Source organism: Corvus hawaiiensis, unplaced genomic scaffold (genome assembly GCF_020740725.1).
Source record: "Corvus hawaiiensis isolate bCorHaw1 unplaced genomic scaffold, bCorHaw1.pri.cur scaffold_342_ctg1, whole genome shotgun sequence".
Classification (NCBI taxonomy): Eukaryota; Metazoa; Chordata; class Aves; order Passeriformes; family Corvidae; genus Corvus; species Corvus hawaiiensis.
Window position 1 is genome coordinate 1 of NW_025963376.1, and position 23,249 is coordinate 23,249.

The following is a 23,249-nucleotide window of genomic DNA, read 5'->3' on the forward strand; positions in this document are numbered from 1 at the left end:
ATTAAAAGTGGAAGAAAGCTAATTAAGACTGGAACGAAGCTTGTTCGTGCGAACTTAATTACAGTAATTAAAGGGGCGCGTGGGGGGAGGGCCCCCCCCCCCCCCCCCCGGGGCTATTTCGGGGCCGCGCCCCTCCCCCACCCCGTGGGAACAGGGCGGGGGCGGGGGGAGGGGCCCCGGGGTGGGGGAGGGGCCCCGGGGTGGGGGAGGGGCCGCGCTCAGAGGGCGCCTCAAGGTGGCCGCAGGTTCGGACCCCCCGGGGGTGGGGGAGGGGCGCGGGGGGGGGGGGGAGGGGGAGTGGGGGAGGGGTCGTGACCTCTGACCCCCCCCCTCCCGCCCCCCCCCCCCAAAATTCCAGGGTCAATGGAGCTGCACGAGGCCGCCCCTCCCCCACCGGCGGAGGTCAAGGTGAGGATTTGGGGGGGTGGGGGAGGGGTGGGGGAGGGGCGGACACCCCTCCCCTCCCCCCAGCGCCCCCTCCCCTCCCCCACCCCAAAATTCCCGGGGTTTCCGGGTTTTTTTTTTAGGGGGGGAAAACGGGATTGGGGGGGGGGGGGGTGGGGGGAGGGGAGGGGCGCGGTCGGGATTTGGGGGGGGAGGGGAGGGGAAAACCGGGGGGGGGGATTGGGGGGAAAAATCGGGAATTTTGGGGTAGGGCGGGGAATGGGGGGAAAGGGGCGGGATTTGGGGATTTGGGGGTAGAATTTTGGGGATAAAGGGGATTTTGGGGGAGGGGAAAAGAGGGATTTGGGGTGGGATTTGGGGGACAAAGGGGATTTTGGGGGGGGGAAAAAAGAGGGATTTGGGGTGGAATTTGGGGGTAGAATTTTGGGGATAAAGGGGATTTTGGGGGGGGAAAAAAGAGGGGTTTGGGGTGGAATTTGGTGATTTGGGGCTGGATTTCGGGGACAAAGGGGATTTGGGGGGGGGGAAAAAAGAGGGATTTGGGGTGGAATTTGGGGATTTGGGGGACAAAGGGGATTTTGGGGGGGAAAAAAGAGGATTTGGGGTGGAATTTGGTGATTTGGGGGCAGAATTTTGGGGATAAAGGGGAGGGGTTTTGGAGATTGGGGAGTGAAAGGAGGAATTTGGGTCAGAGCCGGGAATGAGGGAGTTAAATCCTGGGATTTGGGGCATTTCCAGGCCAAATCCGGGCATCCGGGGGCCCAAATGCCAGCTTTGGGGATAAAGGAGCAATTCCCGGGGTTTGGGAGTGAAAACGGAATTCTGGGGGCAAACCCGAGGATTTGGAGGGGGGAAATGAGGAAATTTGGGGACAGAAATGAGGATTTGGGAGCGAAAATGAGTAATCTGGGGTGAAAAGAGGGAATTTGGGGGGGAAAGTGGCAAATTTGGGGTGAAAATGAGAAATTTGGGGTCAAACCCAAGGATTTGGGAGCGGAAAACGAGGAATTTTGGATGGATTTTCGGGGGCAGAACCTCTCTTTTTGGGCCATTTTTAGCCAAAAACCCCCCTTTTGGGGCCCAACCCTTTCCGTGCCATTTTCGGGATACGAATCCGGATTTTTTTTGGGGCTCGAATCCCCATTTTTGGGGATTTCTCTCTTTTCCATTCCTCTCCTTCCCAGCACCTCCTGGAAACGCCCTTCGGGGTCGTCCATGCGTGGATTTCGGGGTCCCCCCGGCCCGGCCGCCCCTCCCTGGTGACCTGGCCGGACGTGGGACACACGCGTGAGTCCCCTCCCCCACCCCGAGTGACCCCTGCTGACCCCTCCTCCGGAAAAAACCCCAAAACCCACGAAATCACCCCCAAAAAACCCCCCACCCGCCCCCCATCTCCCAGAGATTCCCCCCAGAATCCCACAAAAGCCCAAAATCTCCCCCCCAAATCCCTCCCAGACTGCCCCAACTTTCCCCAAATCCTCCCCCAAAATCCCTCCTCAAATCCCCCAAACTCTCCCCCCCAAAAAAAATTCCCCCAAATGCCCCAGAGCGACACAAAAAACCCCCCCCCCCCCGAAAAGCACCAAAATCCCCCCAAATCCCTTCCCGTCGCCTCCCCCACCGCAGACCGGACCTGTTTTTCGGAGCTTTTTGGGCACCCGGAGATGTCGGAGATCGCCCGCAACTTCCACCTGGTGCAGCTGGAGCCGCCGGGGATGGAGGAGGGGGCTCCTCCCTACCCCTCCGGGTAACGCCCCCTCCCCAAAAAGCCGCCCCTCCCCCCCTCGCAGCCCCTCCCCCACCCCTCGTTCCCCCTCCTCTTTTAAGCCCCGACCCCTCCCTGGAGCCCCGAGGGAGCTCTGAGTGACCACTGACCCCCCCCCAGGTACCAGTACCCCTCCCTGGAGCAATTGGCCGAGGCTGTCCCGGGGGTCCTGCAGGGCCTGGGGTGAGTGGGGGAGGGGCGGGGGGGGGGTGGGGGGGGAGGGGCCAGGGTCAGGGCCACGCCCCCCGTGACCTTTGACTTCTCTCCCCCTCAGCATCCGCAGCATCGTCGGGGTGGGGGTGGGGGCCGGGGCCTTCGTGCTGGCCAAGTTTGGGGTGAGTGGGGGCCCAGGAACAACCCCCCCCCCCCCCAAAAAAAAACACCAAAAAGCCCCCCAAAAGCCCGAAAAAAAAGTCCCAAAGAAAACCCCGGAAAAAACCCGACAACCCCCCCCCCCAAAAAACCCCGATGAAAACCCAAAACGCCCACAAAAAAACACCCCCCAAAAAACCCCAAAAAACCCAACCCCCCCCACCCCCCCCCAATAAAACCCGGAATTCCAACCCCCTCAAAAAAAAAAACAGAAGGAAACCCAAAAGACTCCCAAACAACCCCAAATCCCCCCCAAGCCTGCAAAACTCCCCCCCCCAATCCTCCCCCAAAACCCCAAAGCACCAAAATCCCCTCCTGAGCCCCCCCAGTGCCCCCCAGTGCCCCCCCAATCCAACCCCAAAACACCCCGAGCCCCCCCCAAATCCCCTATAGAATGCCCCAAACCCCCCAAAATCCCCCCAAATCTCCCCCAAATCCACTTTAATTTGAGGAGGATTGGGGGGGGGGGGAGGGGTTGGGGGGGTCCTGGAGGAGATTTTGGGAGGCTTCAGGGGCACTTTGGGGTTGGACTGGGGGGATTGGGGGGCACTCGGGGGGCATTTTGGGAGATTATGGGGGGATTTGGGAGGGATTTGGGGGAGTTTGGGGGTGGGTTGGGGGGTTTGGGGGGGCCCGGGGGTCCCTTTGGCGTCACTTTTTGGGGTCGCAGCTGCTGCACCCCGAGGCCGTGGAGGGGCTGGTGCTGGTCAACCTCGACCCCCGTGCCAAGGGCTGGATGGACTGGGCTGCCAGCAAGGTGGGATTTGGGGAAGAATCCGGGGCATTTCGGGAGAATTCGGGGCATTTGGGGGAAAACTGGGGGGGTTTGGGAGGAAGCCTGGAGGATTTGGGGCAAATCTGGGGGCTTCATGAGAGATTTAGAGGGATTTGAGGGGGATTTTGGGAACGTTTGGGGGGATTTGGGGGGAGTTTGGGGAATTTGAGGAGGGATTTGGGGGGGGTTTTCGGGAGGATTTGGGGGGTCTGGGATGGATTGGGAGGGGTTAGGGGGGATTTGGGGCAATTTTGGGGTTTCTAGGGTTGATCTCAGGCGGTCTTTGGGGGGTTTTGGGGTTGATTTTGTGGGGTTTGGGCGTTCTGGGGGGGGTTTTGCGGGTTTTGGGCTTTTTGAGGTTGATTTCGGGGGTTTGGGGGTTGTGCTGAGGGGGGGGGTCTCACAGAGCCGCCCCTCCCCCAGCTCTCAGGGCTGACGACGTCGACGAACGAAATGATCCTGGGGCACCTCTTCACCCAGGTGGGGGGGTCTGGGGCGTTCTGGGGCTCCGTGGGGCCGGCGTGGGGGCTGAGGGTCCTTTTGGGGTCAGTTTGGGGGGTGTCTCCTGGGGATTTGTGGGGCTGGGGGTGTTTGGGGGGATTTGGGGAGTTTGCGGGGTCCTGGAGGTCACTGGGCGGTCACTGGGGGGGTGGACATTAGGGGGCGGTCAGTGGGCGGGCGGTCACTGGGCGGTCACTGGGTGGTCACTGGGAGGTCACTGGGAGGGTGGACATTAGGGGGCGGTCAGTGGGCAGGCGATCACTGGGCGGTCACTGGGTGGTCACTGGGAGGTCACTGGGGGGGTGGACATTAGGGGGCGGTCAGTGGGCAGGCGATCACTGGGCGGTCACTGGGTGGTCACTGGGAGGTCACTGGCCGGTCCCCAGGACGAGCTGGCCGCTGCCTCTCCCGTTGTCCGGCGGCTCCGGGAGCACCTGCCGGCCATGCCCAACGCCCCCCTCCTCTGGACCATGTACACCAGGTGAGGCTGTGGCCGGGGGCGTGGCCGGGGGTGTGGCCTGGAGGGGCGTGGCCCCAGGGCGTGGCCAAACAGGCCTCAAAGCCTGGGGGGGGTGGGGCTTCTACCCCATTGGCCTTACTGGGATGGGCGGGGCTTTGTGGCGGGGGCGTGGCCTGGGGAAGAGGGGGTGTGGCCAAAGGGGAGGGGGCTAAAGGGTGGGGGTGTCCTGGGGAGGGGTGTGGCCATGGTGGGCGGGGTTAAAGCATCGCCCCTGCCCCCAGCCGCGGTGACCTCGGCTTGGAGCGGAGCGGGGCCAGAAGCCTGAGGTGAGTGACCACTGAGTGACCGCTGACCCCCGAGTGACCCCTGAGTTACCACTGACCCCCGTGTGACGCCCGAGTGATCACTGACCCTTGATGCCTGAGTGACCCCCCCACTGACCACTGACACCCAAGTTACTGCTGACCCCAGAGTGACCCCTTGACCCCCCTCCCAGCTGCCCAGTCCTGCTGGTGGTCGGTGACAACTCCCCACACGAGGATGCTGTGGTGAGTGGGGGAGGGGCGGGGCGTGGTCGCTCAGGGTGTGGTCACCTGACCCCATCCTGACTCCTTGACCCTCCCCGCGCCCCTCCCCCAAGGTGGAGTGCAATGCCAAACTGGACCCGACGCAAACGTCCTTCCTGAAGGTGACCTCTGACCCCTCGGTGACCACCGAGTGACCACCAAATGACCACTCGATGGTCACTCGATGACCTCTCTTGCAGATGGCCGACGGTGGCGGGCAGCCGCAGATCACCCAGGTGAGGGGTCGGAGGTCACCGGAGGGGTCGGGGGGGACGGGGGGGGCTGGGAGTGGTCACTCAGTGGTCACTCAGTGGTCAGCGCTGACCATGCCCCTCCCCCCAGCCCGGCCGGCTGACAGAGGCCATCAAGTACTTCCTGCAGGGCATGGGCTACAGTGAGTGATGCATATGCATGAGGGGATCGTTAATATGCATGATGGTTTATTCATATGCACAAACACGAGGGGCCTGTGGGGAGGGGGCGTGGCTCAAGGTGAGGGGCGTGGTTTGGAGGGAAAGGGGCGTGGCTTTGGAGGAAAGGGGGCGTGGCTAAAGGAAAGGGGCATGGCTTTTGGAGGAAAGGGGCGTGGCTAAAGGAAAGGGGCGTGGTTTGGAGGAAGGGGCGTGGCTAAAGGAAAGGGGCGTGGCCCAAGGTGGGGATTTGGCGGGAAATGGGCGTGGCTCGTTGGAAAGGGGCGTGGCTTGGAGGAAGGGTGTGGTTGGGTGGGAAAAGGGCGTGGTCTGGACAAAATGGGCGCGGTTTTCTGGAAAGCGGCTCGGTTTGTTGGGAGAAGGGCCCTTTTCATTGAGAAAAAGGTGTGGTTCGGCGGCAAAGGGTGCGTTTGGCACTTTGGGCGTGGTTTATTCGGAAAGGGGGGGCACGGCCGGGGCGCGGTTTGAGGACCACGGGCGTGTCCCCGCAGTGGCCGCCTCCGCCATGACGCGCCTGTCCCGCTCCCGAACCGGCTCGGTCACTGCGGGCGAGGGCGAGCGCAGCCGCAGCCGGACCCTGAGCCGGGGCAGCATCGGGGGCGGGGCCGCCCCTCCCCCCACCGCCAACCCCTGAGGGATTCCCACCTTTTTCCCCCCCCGCAAAAACGCACCAGGAGCTCTCCCTGACCCCTGGGACCCCTCCGGGGACCCACCTCCAACCCTCCGGGACCCCCTGAATGACCCCTGGGGAGCCCCCAGGACACCCTGGGACTCGCCCTGTGAGGCCGGAGAAGCCCCCACAGACACTCCGCACCCCCATCCCCAAAGCCTTCTGGGGCCTCCAACCCCCACCAAGACTCCCCTGGACCCCCCCTCCATCCTCCCTCCTCCCCCAGCAACATCTGGGACCCCGACATGGGCTCCCTGTGGTGGCAATAAAGGGTTAAAGCAGTGATGTGTGTCCGGTATCTGCAGCGGGAGGGACACGGGGACACTGGGACAGGACACAGGCAGAAGCGGGAGGGAAGTGGGGACAGTGGGAGGGGAGCAGAGGGAAGGAACTGGGACTCATGGAAGCAACCCAGGGACTGAAACGGAGAGGAAAAGAAGTCGAAGTCATCCCAGTGCTGTAGAACCTTTCAGAAACTCCGAGGACAGAGCCTCAGGCCCCCTGGAGCCATCCAGGACCACTCCAGGCCAGGCAGAGCCCGGGTTCCGGGCAGCGTTGGTCTGGGAGAACTCCGGTGCCGTTGGCAATTTTAGGAGGCCGCAGCCCACTCCCGGCCCCCAGTGCCCGGAGGGGAACGCCGGCCCTTTTCCACAGGAAACAAAACTCAGCCCCCCACTTTGTTGATGCCAGTTTGGAGGTGGTTTTTTAACTCCAAGGGCAGCTGGAGCCAGCGTCGCTGGCAGCGTCAGGCCAGGAGAAATCCTGGGCCTTGCACAATTTCAGGAGGCTGTAACCCAATCCTGGGCACAGGCGCCTGGAGGCGAAGGGTTAGGTTTGGAAAAACCTGAAAGGCAGGAGTCGTCCACACAAGGCTGGAACCATTCCACACACACTGGCACGGGCAGACACAACCTCTCACACACAGCTACAGACAGATTCCTACTGCAAGATGAGCCAAAGGAAAGAAAGCGCTACGGCAATAGCACATGATGGTGAAACATAAGTCCTTACAAGAAGTTAGTACCAGAGCTGTTAAGAGGATGCTCAAGAAGCTCAGCCCTCTCCTCTAAGCTAACTTCAAATGGCCTCCTGCAATTCCAAAGGGTTTTTTCCCTTGTCCCCACCACCGGTCCCGACACTTAGCTTTTGGAAGACGAGCCGACAAAATCCATCCTCGATGGAAATGAGCGCACGGGCGCCGTGGATGTTGATACGGTCCCCAGGGTCTGTTTCGGTGGCTGCAAAAATTCAGAAAAAAAATTCAGACCGCAATGAGACGTCCCAAAAGTGACCCCTTGCACGAGGCCTCCCTCCCTCCTAAGGGCCGAGGCTCATCGCCTACTGGCCACTTCCAAACTTCGGCTCTGCAGCTGCTCACAGTACCTAAGACGACAAAACAGAAAACATCACTCTTGCCCTCCAGAAGAATAAGTCCCAGGGCGCCCCAACACCACCTCTCACATGCTGAGAGACTGTGAAACCACCTCGCCCCATTGACCTTGACTGCTGCTGTCCCACTTTACCTCCTAAAAAGAAACACAGCGAACAGTGCCGTAACACAGCCACCCTTTACACTTGCCCTGCAAACACAAACGGGGACTCCCCTTCCTGCGGGAACCGCCTCACCTGGTGGGGGGTGCTCTGCCACGGACTTAATCCGTCGGCATCTGGAAGGAAGCGATAACAGTCAGAGTCCTGCAGGAGAACGTAACAGCTCCAGCCCTCCTGTATCAATCCAGGAATTCCATCTAGCATCCAACTCCACCCTACATCACAAATTTCAAGTCCCCGGGGCCCTGTCCTATCACATCCATACACCAGGCTGTGCAGCAGGGCAGAGCAGCTCCAGGACAAACCCAAGCAGGCAGCCGTGACACAGGAGATGACAAACAAGAGGACAGGACAACGACAGAAATCTCCTGGCAAGAAAAACGATCACAATGACCGAGAAAATGCCGAATGAGATGACCTAGGCGAGACCGACGGTGAGCCGAGGAGGCTGCCGAGCGTGGCAAGGGCAAGGAGCGGGAGCGAGCGGGGCTGGGTCTGTCAGCGGAGGGGAGGGGCGAAGGGCGGTTCGGAGCGCCGAGGGACACGGCCGTGCGTGAGCGGGGCCACAGCTATGGAAAGGAGTGGGCGCCGTGCGGGGCGGCGACCGCGAGGAATGACGGCGCGGGGGGCGGCCCGGCGGGGCCGGTTTTGCCGGGCAGCAGAGGCGCGGTCCCAGCGCGACCCGGGCGGGGGGCACCGGGCGGGCACGGTCGGAATCGAGCCACCCGCGTGTCGCTCTCAAGGAGGCGGCTCGGAAAGGAAGGCGCAGTTGGGCGCTCTCGGGACGGCGTTAAGTGACGTTTTTATTAGAACCTGCCAGGACCTTGCAGAGGGTGGTTTACACTTCCGCCACACTCAAGATGGCGGACGCACTAGGCCCCTTTGAGAGGTGTCCCCACCGATGCCTGCCGCCGGTCGCGGAGCAGTCGCCCGCCTCCGGCGCCGCTGACCCCACCAGCCGTGTCCTCGCACCGGGAAGCACCGCGGAAAATCGCGCGGAAAGCGCGGGGCCGGCGTCGGAGTCCGGGCCGGACTCAGGCAGCCGAATAGACAGAAGCCCGTGTGAGGGGCGGGGGCCTTAAGTGTACCACACTAAAGATGGCGGCTGGACCGGAAGTGGCTTCTGCCAGCACCTAAGATGGCGACGAAGGGCGGAAGTTACATCACCGCCACACTAAAGATGGCGGTCGCTTACTCTGTTTTCTGACCTTCTCAATATGGCGGCAGGGAAGGCCCCCACAAGCTGCGTCTATTCGGCTGCCTGAACGCAACGCCGACGCCGACGGCAGCCCAGCGCTTGCACGCAGATTTCTGAGGCGTTTCCCGCTATGCGGACACCGACTGTGGGGTCAGCGGCGCCTGGGGCAGGCGGGAGCATTCAGGCAGCCAAATAGACGGAGCGGGGGTCCTTTTGGCCGCCATCTTGAGAAGGTCGAATAGCCACTGACCCGATCGCCACATTGGTGCGGTCCCGGTGACTTCCGCCCTTCTTCGCCAGGAGCGGCAATGGCGGGGAGCCCGGGGAGCAGCGCGGCCGGGCCGGGCGCACCGGGGCGGGTGCTCCGGGCTCGGAGGTGAGCGGGGAACGGGGACAGCCCCGAGCGGACGGTGGGGGCCGCGGGGGATTGGTATTCCGGCCCAGGGATGGCTGTCCCGGCCCAGGGATGGGTGTCCAGGCACAGGGATGGGTTCCTGGACTATCTAATAATATTATATAACGATCGTACAAGGAGATCTGTATAAAAAATCTTCCATGGTCATCCTTCTCCCAGCCCCTCTGTGTTTCCAGGATCTTGGGGGAAGAGTTTGGGTCTGGACAAGGCTCTCGGGCACAGGGTGGGATTCTTGGGGTGCAGGGCCAGGATTTGGACTCGAGGCTCCCTGCGGGTCCCTTCCAGCCCAGGAAATGCTGCGATCCTGTGCCTCTGAGGGTGAAATAAAGGGCACCGGTGGGGTTTGTGCCCGCTGTGTTCACGGCCCCGCCGGCTCAGGGCGGGTTCAAGGCGCAGCTGCCCCGAGCCAGCGGGACCGGCCGGGGCTGCTCGCTCCCGGTGCTGCCGCCTTGTGGGGAGAGCCCGGCACTGCAGCCCGCACAGGCGCTGGACCACGGGATCGGCGTGGAACAGCAGCGCAGGGAGTGCTGAGGCAGCGCAGGGAATGCTGCGGTCCCAGGGAATGCCGAGGTGTCCCAGGGAAGGCTGCGGTCCCAGGGAATGCTGCGGTCCCAGGGAAGGCTGAGGCATCCCCTGTCCGGGGCACTCGGCAGCAAATCCCTGATGTTGAGCAGAAAAAGGAAAGTTCTGGGTTAGTGGGAGGGGGTTTCTGGAATGGAGCTGGGACAGGTGCTGATCCACGCATGGAATCACGGGGTGGTTTGGTTTGGAAGGGGCCACACCAAGATCAATACACTCTGTTTGTTGCCTGGTTCCACAGCAAAGACCATCCAGAGCTGCCACCTCACCCTCACGGACAGCAGGAATGCCTTCCATAGCTCTTGTTTCGGAATGGGAATGGCTGTTGGGAGCTCTGGCAGGACCAGGTAAGAAGAGAAATGGGATCGTTCTGGCTGCTGCTGGAGGTGGTTTTCTGCTTTCAGGCTGTTCTTCTCATTGATCCTTTCACAGCAGTGTTCTAGGGCATATTTGAGGGTAATTCCAGGAATTTCAAACCAGATAAAAACTGGTGGGGAAAAAATGTGAACCTGATCCATTTCTGGTAATTCCAAGCTTGTCCCACAACATCGTTCCAGGGAAAACCTGATGAAAGGGTAAAGATGCAGAGGAACAAGTGCTGTAAACCCCCCATGCGCTCTGACAGAGCAAACCTTGCAGTACTCCCAGCAGATCTCTTGGAGAAAGCGTGGGATCGCAAGGTTTTCCGGGAAAGCAAAACAGGGGCGGAGATGAGGGACTAGGCTTCCAGTTCTTCCTTTAGCTGAAAGCCTGGGGGAATTGAGAGGGGCCCCAAGAACTGTTTGTGTAGGAAGATGGGAGTTTGGGGGCTGAATCTGAGTTTCTCTCTGGGGCATTTTTGAGGGAAAAGCTGAGGTGCTGTTTAAGGGAGAGAGTGCACATTTTTGGGGTGGAAAAGGTTTAATCAATATTGTAGAGGAAGTAAAATGTTGGGGGTAAAAGTGGATGCGATCTGGAGGAGACAGAAGGAATATTTTGGAGGCAAAATGGGGAACTCAGTAGTGGACAGATGGGGAACATTTTGGAGGCAACACTTGACAAACTCTCTGGGGTGGAGAACGAAGACATTGAGGGAAAAATGAGGTGATGAGCAGTGGGCACGTAGGGAAGGTCATGGGGGTAAATGTTGAGAAAAGCCCCGTGGTATTCAAGAAATCCTTGGAAGCAGGACTGAGGAACTCAGTGGTGGAAAAATAGGGGAATTTTGTGGGGTAAAACTTCCAAAGATCTAAGAGTTGAGAGTGAGTGTTTTTAGGTAAAAAGGATGTCTTGTTGAAGTTGGGCATCTGGATTGTGGCATTTATGGATCACAGGGTGTTTTTGCAGAAAGTAGAAGATAAAGAAGACTCCCAAAGCCTCGGTGGCTGTGTTAAGAAATCCCTCGCAGGGAAGAAAGGTGCCTAAACCTCCTGGAAGTAGGGACTAATTAGCACGGGAAGGGGAAAACCCACCCCCAGCGGGAGAGAGCCCGCCGGGTAAGGGAAGAGAAGGATGCCCTTAAGAAGAAGCAGGGAAGGTGAATTTCTCGGTTTGCTGAAATGTATCAAAAAGTTGGGAATCTGGGTCTGTGTGGAGGCCGGGATTTTCTCGGCCATATGCAGAGCCCAGCACTAGGAATAAAGTAATTCCAGGCTTTCCAACGCCAAAAATGCAGTACCAGAGAGTTCTGTTATCCCGAGGACTTGGGGGATATTTGGCAAAAATTTCCGGGGGCCCAGGCTGGACCGAGCTTTTAACGCTCCCCGGATTCACGGGATCGGGGATTCCAGCGTGCCCTGCACGGGTTTTTTCAGGGAAGTCCCAAATCCGTGTGAGCGCGAAGCAGAATCCCCTGGGAGCTGTGAAGGCAACAGGATATTTGTTGGGAATTTTGAAGGATTGGGTGAGTCCTCAGTGTTAGGTTGGAACGAACGCAAATTGTCCGGGAGTTGCTGGTTTAGGGATGGCCGGGTCTGGGTTTGGATTTGTGGGCACCGAGTGTTCCTTGTGTCAGTTTTAGGTCTGGACTGGTGGGAATTGTCAGAGAAAAGAGAAGGGAATTGAAATGCAGAGCTCCATTCTTGGAGAAATGATCAGGATGGGAGAGGAAAGGCCGTGGAGCTGCTGGGAGCTCCTGGAGAACGAAAGGATCTGAGGTCTGGAGGCAAAAGCTGTGGAACAAAGCCTGAAAAGGGTGCGGGGTGGGGCGGGAGGGGGAGGAGGGCACCTCAGGGGGGGGAAAGAATCCCTGCTCCGGGAATCCAGCAGGGACCAGGAGAGGATCATTTTCCATCCACCGCTCTCAGTGGAATCCTAATAAGGAAGGTCGAAGGGAAGTGATTCGTTTGTTCTTAGGTTTGGAATGAAAGGTGCTCTTGCAGAGGGGAATATTCACCTGTTAAAATTCTGTTGGATACAGGAAAAGAGGGAGGAAGCAAGCAGCTGGGGAATGAACGGGTGGATTTTTGGTGGATGCAGGGAAAGACACGGGAAGGGGTTGTTAAGTAAAATGCACCTCACGGGCAGCACCAGGAGAAGCCTCAACTGCCCTTTTTTTCCAAGCTCTGACATTCCAGAGGAGTAAGCAGTGGTCAGCCCATCACTTTCTGTATTCCTTGGATGCCCAGTGCTTTGTTGGGAAGAGATAATATTTGGAAATGAACAAATCCGGGGATGTAATTTCCTGATAGTAAAGCCCCAGAGACCCTGGCTTTGATATCCTTCCAGCACCCAAAGGCAACAGAGGGAATCCTGGCGGAGCTGGAAATCGCTGTCGCTCCGTCGGTGGAATTCCTGGGAAATGGAAAGCAGCAGAAGCAGCAAGAACAGAGTTGGAAGCAGGCTCCAGCCGGGTAAGGCAGACACCAAATCCTTTGGAATTAGAAGTGGGCAGGGGTGGGGAGAATTAATTCTTACATTTGTAGCCCATGGATTCCTGAGCAGGATCCCGGCAGGGAAGACTGCAGGGATCAGACTGGGGACTGATCCCAGCTGGGGGCAGCGAGCCTTGGAATTGGCTGGAGGGAAGAAAGAGGGATCCTTTGAGCACAAGGATCAGCTGTCAAATGCAGAGATGGCATCAGACAATTCCTCGGGAGGGTTTAGTTCCTGGGCCAAATCGATCTGCTGCCTTGTGAAGGAGCTCAGAGACCTGGGAAGAGCCCAAGCAACGCAGGGAATGCAGTGGCAGATAAAACTGCCGGGGAACGGTGGGGAAAAGCATCCAAACAGGGGGCCTCGTTTTGTACAGGAACGGTACTAAAAATTGTCCGAAAGAATAGGAATGGAATGGGATTTTAGGTATTCCTCGGAGGCCACAATGCAGTGGGAAGGCTGAGAGAAAGAAACAAAGCCTAAAAAGGCAGATGAGCCAAATCTGCCCAAAGCCTCCAATGGCCACATTCCCTGGCATTGCTGAGGACTTCAGCCGAGCTCCAAGCAAAAGGTGAGCCCCTGATTTTGGTGCCAAGGGAAACTCCAAGTTAAGAATAATCCAAACATGAAGCACTTCTCACAAAACTCAGCTTTGCAAAGCTTTATTTGGGCTAAAAAAGAAAAGATGGGAATGCCCTTGGCAGAAAAGCAGCTGTGAGGCACAGCAGGCTTCAAATGGCTGTCAGCAGGCGCTCCAGGAGAAACGGCTGCTGGCTGCGGGCATCCTGGGCTTTCCAGGCAGGTTTTGTAGTGGATTGCAAGGCAGTTCTCCTGCCTCTGCGGGGTGGCACCTGCATCCCACTGGAAAGGGAAAATGTGGAGAGAGCGGCAAGCGGGAAGACGGTTGCTGATGTGTGTCCTTGGATTGCAGTTCCTCCCGGTGGGTCTGTGCTGCTGGAAGTTTGAAGGAGATCAGCCTTGTGGATTCACCTGTGGGGTTTGGGAGCGATGCTGGACGTGAAATTCCAGGGATGTTCCCCTTGCTGGAGTGAGAAGCAGTGGAAGCACTTTGCTGTCTGCTTCTTCATCGCCTTCGCCTCGGTCCCCTGGGGCTCCAGGTAATCCCCTCTCACCTTTGCTTTTCCAGGGGTCTCTAAATGAGGGCTTGAGCTTTGGTGCAGCTCCCTTTACAGGGAAGATCTGTTCCAGGAAAGGTCTCCTGGTCTGGACCGATGGCGTTGCAGGAAGAGCAGGAAACCCCAGAGCTCCTGTGGCTCCCTCATCTGATTTGCCTGCAGGCAGCAAGGATCATTCCCAAGTGTCATCCCCTGGCTCCGTGACTCGGGGAGGTTGTGTTCCCCCAAAGGCCAGGGGCCGCTTTGTGTTGCAGCTCACGGAAGTCCAGCTCGGTGGTGCTGGGTTTGGTTTCTGTGTGCAATGAAGGCACTAAAAAATTCCCCTCCTTCACTGGCACAGCCCTGGAGTGGGAGCAGATTCCCCTTATCCCGGAGTTATCCCGCTCCTGCCCTGGATCCCTGCGGTGCCGTGTGTTCTCCAAGCTCACAGTACTGCTGGCTCTAAACAAGAAAAACAATCCCTGTTCCTTCTCTTCTCTGTCCTTGATGTTCCCAGGCCCTGCATCTCCCTGGCTATTCCCTGTGGGAGTCTTCATCTCCATCCCACCTTATCCCGATCAAGTGAGGGTCTGAGACGTGTTTAGCAGCAAATGCATTCTTGTAAAGAAAGCCAAGAGCGAAGAGCGTCCAGATGCAGAGAAGTCTTTAGAAAAGCATTCCAGACGTGCAAATGAGGGATGTGTCTTCCTGCATCTCCTGTTGTTTTTCTCTGTCAGGTTTTGGAAGGGTTTTCTCTCAGTGATTTCCTGCGGTCCAGGTGCGTCCCTTCTTTTGTCCAAATCCAGTGCCAGAGGATCGAACAGCTGACGAGTGGGGTCTGGGATGAAAACGGTTCTCCTAAAATGAGGGAAACAATGCTAGAAGAGAAATGAGCATCCTTTTAATACCTGAAATAAAAATGCTGGAAAAGAGCACTTTTTATTTGATATGGTGTCATTCTCCTTTTTTTTTCCATGGCTAAAACTGCACGGTGAGCAATCAGAGCAGAAATATGAAATGCAGGAGTCTTGGATTCCACAGTGGGATTAACTTCCCTTTTCTGCTCTCTTTGAGGACAGGAAAAACCACTGAACTCGCCCCATCTTTGGGACCAAGAGCTTTGGTGTTGGAGTAGGCAAAGCCAGCTAGGGCCCCCCTTGTCCTGCCCATGGTGTGGGTCAGGGACAGGCTCCTCTTCTCCTCTGGGCTGGGATGAACTGCCATGGGAATGCTCTTTCTGACAGGCCGGTCCTAGCCCCGGCTACTGGAAATGGGCAGAGGTGAAGAGGCAAGTGCCAGAGTTCCTTGGGGATGATGGAATTGTGGTGTTTGGCTGTGCCCAGAGGGGCAGGTTGGGCATTTCTGTGTGTGTGAGGAGCGGTTTGGGTGCTGGGGAGCCCGGGGAGCCGAGCTCTCAGTGCATTCCCAGCTCTCCCGGGGGTGGGAGCTGGTGCAGGGCTGGGTGACAGCCTCTGGTCGGGCTCGGGGCAGGCCCTGGCCCCGGCACAGACACGCTGGGGTGGTTTGGGGCCGCCTGGGGAGCCGTGGGAGGCAAATGAGGGATGGTGCTGGGCGGAGCGATCGGCCTGCGCTCGTGTCAGCGCAGCCGTGCAGGGCACTGGGATCTGGGTAAAACACCGGCTCTCCTGGCGTTCAGGGAGGCAAGGTCTGAGGGACTGGATTTACTTGGGGCTTTCCAGGACAGCAGGAAGAAGAGGAAAAGTGGTGCCAGAGGTGCGTCCCATCCGGTTGCATTTCCCTCTTTCCCATTTCCATTTCCTCCTCAGTGCAGGTGTCCCCTGCAGCCCATGAGCACGGGGCCGGTGACAACTCCCTGTCTGTAGAGGGATTCCTTATGGAACAAGGGCAGATGACACTTGTGTGAGGCTTACGACTGTTAGAATTAGACCAGGATGGGTTAAGGAAAAGAAAACTAGAATGGTGTGTTGATCTTACTGGTCAATTAACAAATAGAATCCACACTTCTGTAAGAAAAAGTAGAGTGTATGGAGCATATAGAAGAAGCTGGTGTTGCCTGCTGCTGCTGCTTGGCTTTATCATGTAACCCCATTCGAACTCTGCCTTCAAGACAGCTGTGAGACTGTGAAATAAAGAACTTAGCAGAGCAGCAGCCTCCTCTGCTCTTTCACCCTGGTCCGAGAAGGAAGGGTACCCTGTCAAAGGCTCAACACTCGCCTTTCTGAGTTTGTTTCTAAATTTTTACCTTTCTAATTTTGTTTCTAATTTTTTTTTTGTTTCTAACTTTGTTTGTTTTTAACTTTCTACCTTTGGAAATTTGTTTGTTTCTTGTATTTTACCTCTTTGTTTGTTTCTAAATTTCTGCCGTTGTAACTTTGTTTCTAACTTTCTACTTTTTAAATTTCATTTGTTTTTAACTTTTTACCATTCCTCCCAGGGAGGGATGTATGCAGAATACTAAAACCTGTTAAGTTCTTCACTTTTACATCTACAGGCAAATGCTACTGATTTAGATGTAAATTCATTTTGAAATGAGCCAGCCCTCTCTCTCTACTCTGTCGCATACAGGAATATAAGAAGCTGGGAATAGAGATCAGCAAGTTTTGCGAATAACGAGCCGGCGTTTTTCTGTAGGAAGGAAAGCAGCAAGTGCCTGGCCCCAGGAGCCGAGACGCTCGGGCTGCAGGAGCTGCAGAGCGCCCAGAGGCGGCTTTTGCCTCTGCTCTGTCCCTGCCCCCGGGCTGAGCTGGGCGGCGCTGCTGCCGCCTGGTGGCGAGAGCGCGGCACTGCCGCCCCCGGCACGGCGCCCCGGCGCTGCTGCCGCCCGGTGCCGGCTGAGCCGAGAGGGCGGCGGCCTCGGTGGCTGCCGAGCGTGGCAAGGGCAAGGAGCGGGAGCGAGCGGGGCTGGGTCTGTCAGCGGAGGGGAGGGGCGAAGGGCGGCTCGGAGCGCCGAGGGACAGGGCCGTGCGTGAGCGGGGCCACAGCTATGGAAAGGAGCGGGCGCCGTGCGGGGCGGCGACCGCGAGGAATGACAGCGCGGGGGGCGGGGGCCGGTTTTGCCGGGCAGCAGAGGCGCGGTCGCAGCGCGACCCGGGCGGGGAGCACCGGGCGGGCACGGTCGGAATCGAGCCACCCGCGTGTCGCTCTCAAGGAGGCGGCTCGGAAAGGAAGGCGCAGTTCCGCGCTCTCGGGACGGCGTTAAGTGACCTTGCAGAGGGTGGTTTACACTTCCGCCACACTCAAGATGGCGGACGCACTAGGCCCCTTTGAGAGGTGTGCCTGCCGATGCCTGCCGCCGGTCTCGGAGCAGTCGCCCGCCTCCGGCGCCGCTGACCCCACCAGCCGTGTCCTCGCACCGGGAAGCACCGCGGAAAATCGCGCGGAAAGCGCGGGGCCGGCGTTGGAGTCCGGGCCGGATTCAGGCAGCCGAATAGACGCCCTTGTGAGGGGCGGCGGGGGCCCTTAAGTGTACCACACTAAAGATGGCGGCTGGACCGGAAGTGGCTTCTGCCAGCACCTAAGATGGCGACGACGGGCGGAAGTTGCATCACCGCCACACTAAAGATGGCGGTCGTTTATGGTGTTTTCTGACCTTCTCAATATGGCGGCAGGGAAGGCCCCCCCCCCCCCAAGCTGCGTCTATTCGGCTGCCTGAACGCAACGCCGACGCCGACGCCAGCCCAGCGCTTGCACGCAATTTTCTGAGGCGTTTCCCGCTATGCGGACACCGACTGTGGGGTCAGCGGCGCCTGGGGCAGGCGGGAGCATTCAGGCAGCCAAATAGACGGAGCGGGGTCCTTCCGGCCGCCATCTTGAGAAGGTCGAATAGCCACTGACCCGATCGCCACATTGGTGCGGTCCCGGTGACTTCCGCCCTTCTTCGCCAGGAGCGGCAATGGCGGGGAGCCCGGGGAGCAGCGCGGCCGGGCCGGGCGCACCGGGGCGGGTGCTCCGGGCTCGGAGGTGAGCGGGGAACGGGGACAGCCCCGAGCGGACGGTGGGGGCCGCGGGGGATCGGTATTCCGGCCCAGGGATGGCTGTCCCGGCCCAGGGATGGGTGTCCAGGCACAGGGATGGGTTCCTGGACTATCTAATAATATTATATAACGATCATACAAGGAGATCTATATAAAAAATCCTCCATGGTCATCCTTCTCCCAGCCCCTCTGTGTTTCCAGGATCTTGGGGGAAGAGTTTGCGTCTGGACAAGGCTCTCGGGCACAGGGTGGGATTCTTGGGGTGCAGGGCCAGGATTTGGACTCGAGGCTCCCTGCGGGTCCCTTCCAGCCCAGGAAATGCTGCGATCCTGTGCCTCTGAGGGTGAAATAAAGGGCACCGGTGGGGTTTGTGCCCGCTGTGTTCACGGCCCCGCCGGCTCAGGGCGGGTTCAAGGCGCAGCTGCCCCGAGCCAGCGGGACCGGCCGGGGCTGCTCGCTCCCGGTGCTGCCGCCTTGTGGGGAGAGCCCGGCACTGCAGCCCGCACAGGCGCTGGACCACGGGATCGGCGTGGAACAGCAGCGCAGGGAGTGCTGAGGCAGCGCAGGGAATGCTGCGGTCCCAGGGAATGCCGAGGTGTCCCAGGGAAGGCTGCGGTCCCAGGGAATGCTGCGGTCCCAGGGAAGGCTGAGGCATCCCCTGTCCGGGGCACTCGGCAGCAAATCCCTGATGTTGAGCAGAAAAAGGAAAGTTCTGGGTTAGTGGGAGGGGGTTTCTGGAATGGAGCTGGGACAGGTGCTGATCCACGCATGGAATCACGGGGTGGTTTGGTTTGGAAGGGGCCACACCAAGATCAATACACTCTGTTTGTTGCCTGGTTCCACAGCAAAGACCATCCAGAGCTGCCACCTCACCCTCACGGACAGCAGGAATGCCTTCCATAGCTCTTGTTTCGGAATGGGAATGGCTGTTGGGAGCTCTGGCAGGACCAGGTAAGAAGAGAAATGGGATCGTTCTGGCTGCTGCTGGAGGTGGTTTTCTGCTTTCAGGCTGTTCTTCTCATTGATCCTTTCACAGCAGTGTTCTAGGGCATATTTGAGGGTAATTCCAGGAATTTCAAACCAGATAAAAACTGGTGGGGAAAAAATGTGAACCTGATCCATTTCTGGTAATTCCAAGCTTGTCCCACAACATCGTTCCAGGGAAAACCTGATGAAAGGGTAAAGATGCAGAGGAACAAGTGCTGTAAACCCCCCATGCGCTCTGACAGAGCAAACCTTGCAGTACTCCCAGCAGATCTCTTGGAGAAAGCGTGGGATCGCAAGGTTTTCCGGGAAAGCAAAACAGGGGCGGAGATGAGGGACTAGGCTTCCAGTTCTTCCTTTAGCTGAAAGCCTGGGGGAATTGAGAGGGGCCCCAAGAACTGTTTGTGTAGGAAGATGGGAGTTTGGGGGCTGAATCTGAGTTTCTCTCTGGGGCATTTTTGAGGGAAAAGCTGAGGTGCTGTTTAAGGGAGAGAGTGCACATTTTTGGGGTGGAAAAGGTTTAATCAATATTGTAGAGGAAGTAAAATGTTGGGGGTAAAAGTGGATGCGATCTGGAGGAGACAGAAGGAATATTTTGGAGGCAAAATGGGGAACTCAGTAGTGGACAGATGGGGAACATTTTGGAGGCAACACTTGACAAACTCTCTGGGGTGGAGAACGAAGACATTGAGGGAAAAATGAGGTGATGAGCAGTGGGCACGTAGGGAAGGTCATGGGGGTAAATGTTGAGAAAAGCCCCGTGGTATTCAAGAAATCCTTGGAAGCAGGACTGAGGAACTCAGTGGTGGAAAAATAGGGGAATTTTGTGGGGTAAAACTTCCAAAGATCTAAGAGTTGAGAGTGAGTGTTTTTAGGTAAAAAGGATGTCTTGTTGAAGTTGGGCATCTGGATTGTGGCATTTATGGATCACAGGGTGTTTTTGCAGAAAGTAGAAGATAAAGAAGACTCCCAAAGCCTCGGTGGCTGTGTTAAGAAATCCCTCGCAGGGAAGAAAGGTGCCTAAACCTCCTGGAAGTAGGGACTAATTAGCACGGGAAGGGGAAAACCCACCCCCAGCGGGAGAGAGCCCGCCGGGTAAGGGAAGAGAAGGATGCCCTTAAGAAGAAGCAGGGAAGGTGAATTTCTCGGTTTGCTGAAATGTATCAAAAAGTTGGGAATCTGGGTCTGTGTGGAGGCCGGGATTTTCTCGGCCATATGCAGAGCCCAGCACTAGGAATAAAGTAATTCCAGGCTTTCCAACGCCAAAAATGCAGTACCAGAGAGTTCTGTTATCCCGAGGACTTGGGGGATATTTGGCAAAAATTTCCGGGGGCCCAGGCTGGACCGAGCTTTTAACGCTCCCCGGATTCACGGGATCGGGGATTCCAGCGTGCCCTGCACGGGTTTTTTCAGGGAAGTCCCAAATCCGTGTGAGCGCGAAGCAGAATCCCCTGGGAGCTGTGAAGGCAACAGGATATTTGTTGGGAATTTTGAAGGATTGGGTGAGTCCTCAGTGTTAGGTTGGAACGAACGCAAATTGTCCGGGAGTTGCTGGTTTAGGGATGGCCGGGTCTGGGTTTGGATTTGTGGGCACCGAGTGTTCCTTGTGTCAGTTTTAGGTCTGGACTGGTGGGAATTGTCAGAGAAAAGAGAAGGGAATTGAAATGCAGAGCTCCATTCTTGGAGAAATGATCAGGATGGGAGAGGAAAGGCCGTGGAGCTGCTGGGAGCTCCTGGAGAACGAAAGGATCTGAGGTCTGGAGGCAAAAGCTGTGGAACAAAGCCTGAAAAGGGTGCGGGGGTGGGGGCGGGAGGGGGAGGAGGGCACCGCAGGGGGGGGGAAAGAATCCCTGCTCCGGGAATCCAGCAGGGACCAGGAGAGGATCATTTTCCATCCACCGCTCTCAGTGGAATCCTAATAAGGAAGGTCGAAGGAAGTGATTCGTTTGTTCTTAGGTTTGGAATGAAAGGTGCTCTTGCAGAGGGGAATATTCACCTGTTAAAATTCTGTTGGATACAGGAAAAGAGGGAGGAAGCAAGCAGCTGGGGAATGAACGGGTGGATTTTTTGGTGGATGCAGGGAAAGACACGGGAAGGGGTTGTTAAGTAAAATGCACCTCATGGGCAGCACCAGGAGAAGCCTCAACTGCCCTTTTTTTCCAAGCTCTGACATTCCAGAGGAGTAAGCAGTGGTCAGCCCATCACTTTCTGTAATTCCTTGGATGCCCAGTGCTTTGTTGGGAAGAGATAATATTTGGAAATGAACAAATCCGGGGATGTAATTTCCTGATAGTAAAGCCCCAGAGACCCTGGCTTTGATATCCTTCCAGCACCCAAAGGCAACAGAGGGAATCCTGGCGGAGCTGGAAATCGCTGTCGCTCCGTCGGTGGAATTCCTGGGAAATGGAAAGCAGCAGAAGCAGCAAGAACAGAGTTGGAAGCAGGCTCCAGCCGGGTAAGGCAGACACCAAATCCTTTGGAATTAGAAGTGGGCAGGGGGTGGGGAGAATTAATTCTTACATTTGTAGCCCATGGATTCCTGAGCAGGATCCCGGCAGGGAAGACTGCAGGGATCAGACTGGGGACTGATCCCAGCTGGGGGCAGCGAGCCTTGGAATTGGCTGGAGGGAAGAAAGAGGGATCCTTTGAGCACAAGGATCAGCTGTCAAATGCAGAGATGGCATCAGACAATTCCTCGGGAGGGTTTAGTTCCTGGGCCAAATCGATCTGCTGCCTTGTGAAGGAGCTCAGAGACCTGGGAAGAGCCCAAGCAACGCAGGGAATGCAGTGGCAGATAAAACTGCCGGGGAACGGTGGGGGAAAAGCATCCAAACAGGGGGCCTCGTTTTGTACAGGAACGGTACTAAAAATGTCCGAAAGAATAGGAATGGAATGGGATTTTAGGTATTCCCCCCCCCTCGGAGGCCACAATGCAGTGGGAAGGCTGAGAGAAAGAAACAAAGCCTAAAAAGGCAGATGAGCCAAATCTGCCCAAAGCCTCCAATGGCCACATTCCCTGGCATTGCTGAGGACTTCAGCCGAGCTCCAAGCAAAAGGTGAGCCCCTGATTTTGGTGCCAAGGGAAACTCCAAGTTAAGAATAATCCAAACATGAAGCACTTCTCACAAAACTCAGCTTTGCAAAGCTTTATTTGGGCTAAAAAAGAAAAGATGGGAATGCCCTTGGCAGAAAAGCAGCTGTGAGGCACAGCAGGCTTCAAATGGCTGTCAGCAGGCGCTCCAGGAGAAACGGCTGCTGGCTGCGGGCATCCTGGGCTTTCCAGGCAGGTTTTGTAGTGGATTGCAAGGCAGTTCTCCTGCCTCTGCGGGGTGGCACCTGCATCCCACTGGAAAGGGAAAATGTGGAGAGAGCGGCAAGCGGGAAGACGGTTGCTGATGTGTGTCCTTGGATTGCAGTTCCTCCCGGTGGGTCTGTGCTGCTGGAAGTTTGAAGGAGATCAGCCTTGTGGATTCACCTGTGGGGTTTGGGAGCGATGCTGGACGTGAAATTCCAGGGATGTTCCCCTTGCTGGAGTGAGAAGCAGTGGAAGCACTTTGCTGTCTGCTTCTTCATCGCCTTCGCCTCGGTCCCCTGGGGCTCCAGGTAATCCCCTCTCACCTTTGCTTTTCCAGGGGTCTCTAAATGAGGGCTTGAGCTTTGGTGCAGCTCCCTTTACAGGGAAGATCTGTTCCAGGAAAGGTCTCCTGGTCTGGACCGATGGCGTTGCAGGAAGAGCAGGAAACCCCAGAGCTCCTGTGGCTCCCTCATCTGATTTGCCTGCAGGCAGCAAGGATCATTCCCAAGTGTCATCCCCTGGCTCCGTGACTCGGGGAGGTTGTGTTCCCCCAAAGGCCAGGGGCCGCTTTGTGTTGCAGCTCACGGAAGTCCAGCTCGGTGGTGCTGGGTTTGGTTTCTGTGTGCAATGAAGGCACTAAAAAATTCCCCTCCTTCACTGGCACAGCCCTGGAGTGGGAGCAGATTCCCCTTATCCCGGAGTTATCCCGCTCCTGCCCTGGGATCCCTGCGGTGCCGTGTGTTCTCCAAGCTCACAGCACTGCTGGCTCTAAACAAGAAAAACAATCCCTGTTCCTTCTCTTCTCTGTCCTTGATGTTCCCAGGCCCTGCATCTCCCTGGCTATTCCCTGTGGGAGTCTTCATCTCCATCCCACCTTATCCCGATCAAGTGAGGGTCTGAGACGTGTTTAGCAGCAAATGCATTCTTGTAAAGAAAGCCAAGAGCGAAGAGCGTCCAGATGCAGAGAAGTCTTTAGAAAAGCATTCCAGACGTGCAAATGAGGGATGTGTCTTCCTGCATCTCCTGTTGTTTTTCTCTGTCAGGTTTTGGAAGGGTTTTCTCTCAGTGATTTCCTGCGGTCCAGGTGCGTCCCTTCTTTTGTCCAAATCCAGTGCCAGAGGATCGAACAGCTGACGAGTGGGGTCTGGGATGAAAACGGTTCTCCTAAAATGAGGGAAACAATGCTAGAAGAGAAATGAGCATCCTTTTAATACCTGAAATAAAAATGCTGGAAAAGAGCACTTTTTATTTGATATGGTGTCATTCTCCTTTTTTTTTCCATGGCTAAAACTGCACGGTGAGCAATCAGAGCAGAAATATGAAATGCAGGAGTCTTGGATTCCACAGTGGGATTAACT

At 57.2% G+C, this 23,249-nt stretch overlaps 1 protein-coding gene across 4 annotated transcripts; it reads left to right on the top strand.

The window, feature by feature from the left end:
- The first annotated feature begins 181 nt into the window (after positions 1-181).
- LOC125321072 (protein NDRG2-like) lies at positions 182-6,228 on the top strand. 4 transcript variants are annotated; one of them, XM_048293472.1, is made up of 15 exons: positions 182-245; positions 359-408; positions 1,590-1,692; positions 2,032-2,152; positions 2,291-2,353; positions 2,445-2,505; positions 3,213-3,299; positions 3,741-3,797; positions 4,205-4,299; positions 4,560-4,604; positions 4,775-4,826; positions 4,919-4,966; positions 5,045-5,080; positions 5,187-5,238; positions 5,767-6,228. In XM_048293472.1, exons 2-15 carry the CDS (start codon positions 364-366, stop codon positions 5,907-5,909), a joined length of 1,008 nt encoding a protein of 335 aa, XP_048149429.1. In that variant the 5' UTR covers positions 182-245; positions 359-363; the 3' UTR covers positions 5,910-6,228. The 4 variants fall into 4 exon arrangements, with proteins under 4 accessions (XP_048149429.1, XP_048149430.1, XP_048149427.1 ...); XM_048293469.1 differs by lacking the exons at positions 182-245; positions 359-408; positions 2,445-2,505 and having other exon boundaries at positions 1,043-1,692; XM_048293470.1 differs by lacking the exons at positions 182-245; positions 359-408; positions 2,445-2,505; positions 4,560-4,604 and having other exon boundaries at positions 1,041-1,692.
- Positions 6,229-23,249: the final 17,021 nt, after the last annotated feature.

Bases quoted from the DNA above. Each gene is read 5' to 3' on its own strand.
- LOC125321072 (XM_048293469.1), top strand. From the start codon at position 1,364: ATGAGAAATTTGGGGTCAAACCCAAGGATTTGGGAGCGGAAAACGAGG. The intron at 1,693-2,031 runs GTGAGTCCCCTC...CCCCCACCGCAG, and splicing joins GCCGGACGTGGGACACACGC to ACCGGACCTGTTTTTCGGAG. The intron at 4,300-4,559 runs GTGAGGCTGTGG...CCCTGCCCCCAG, and splicing joins CTCTGGACCATGTACACCAG to CCGCGGTGACCTCGGCTTGG.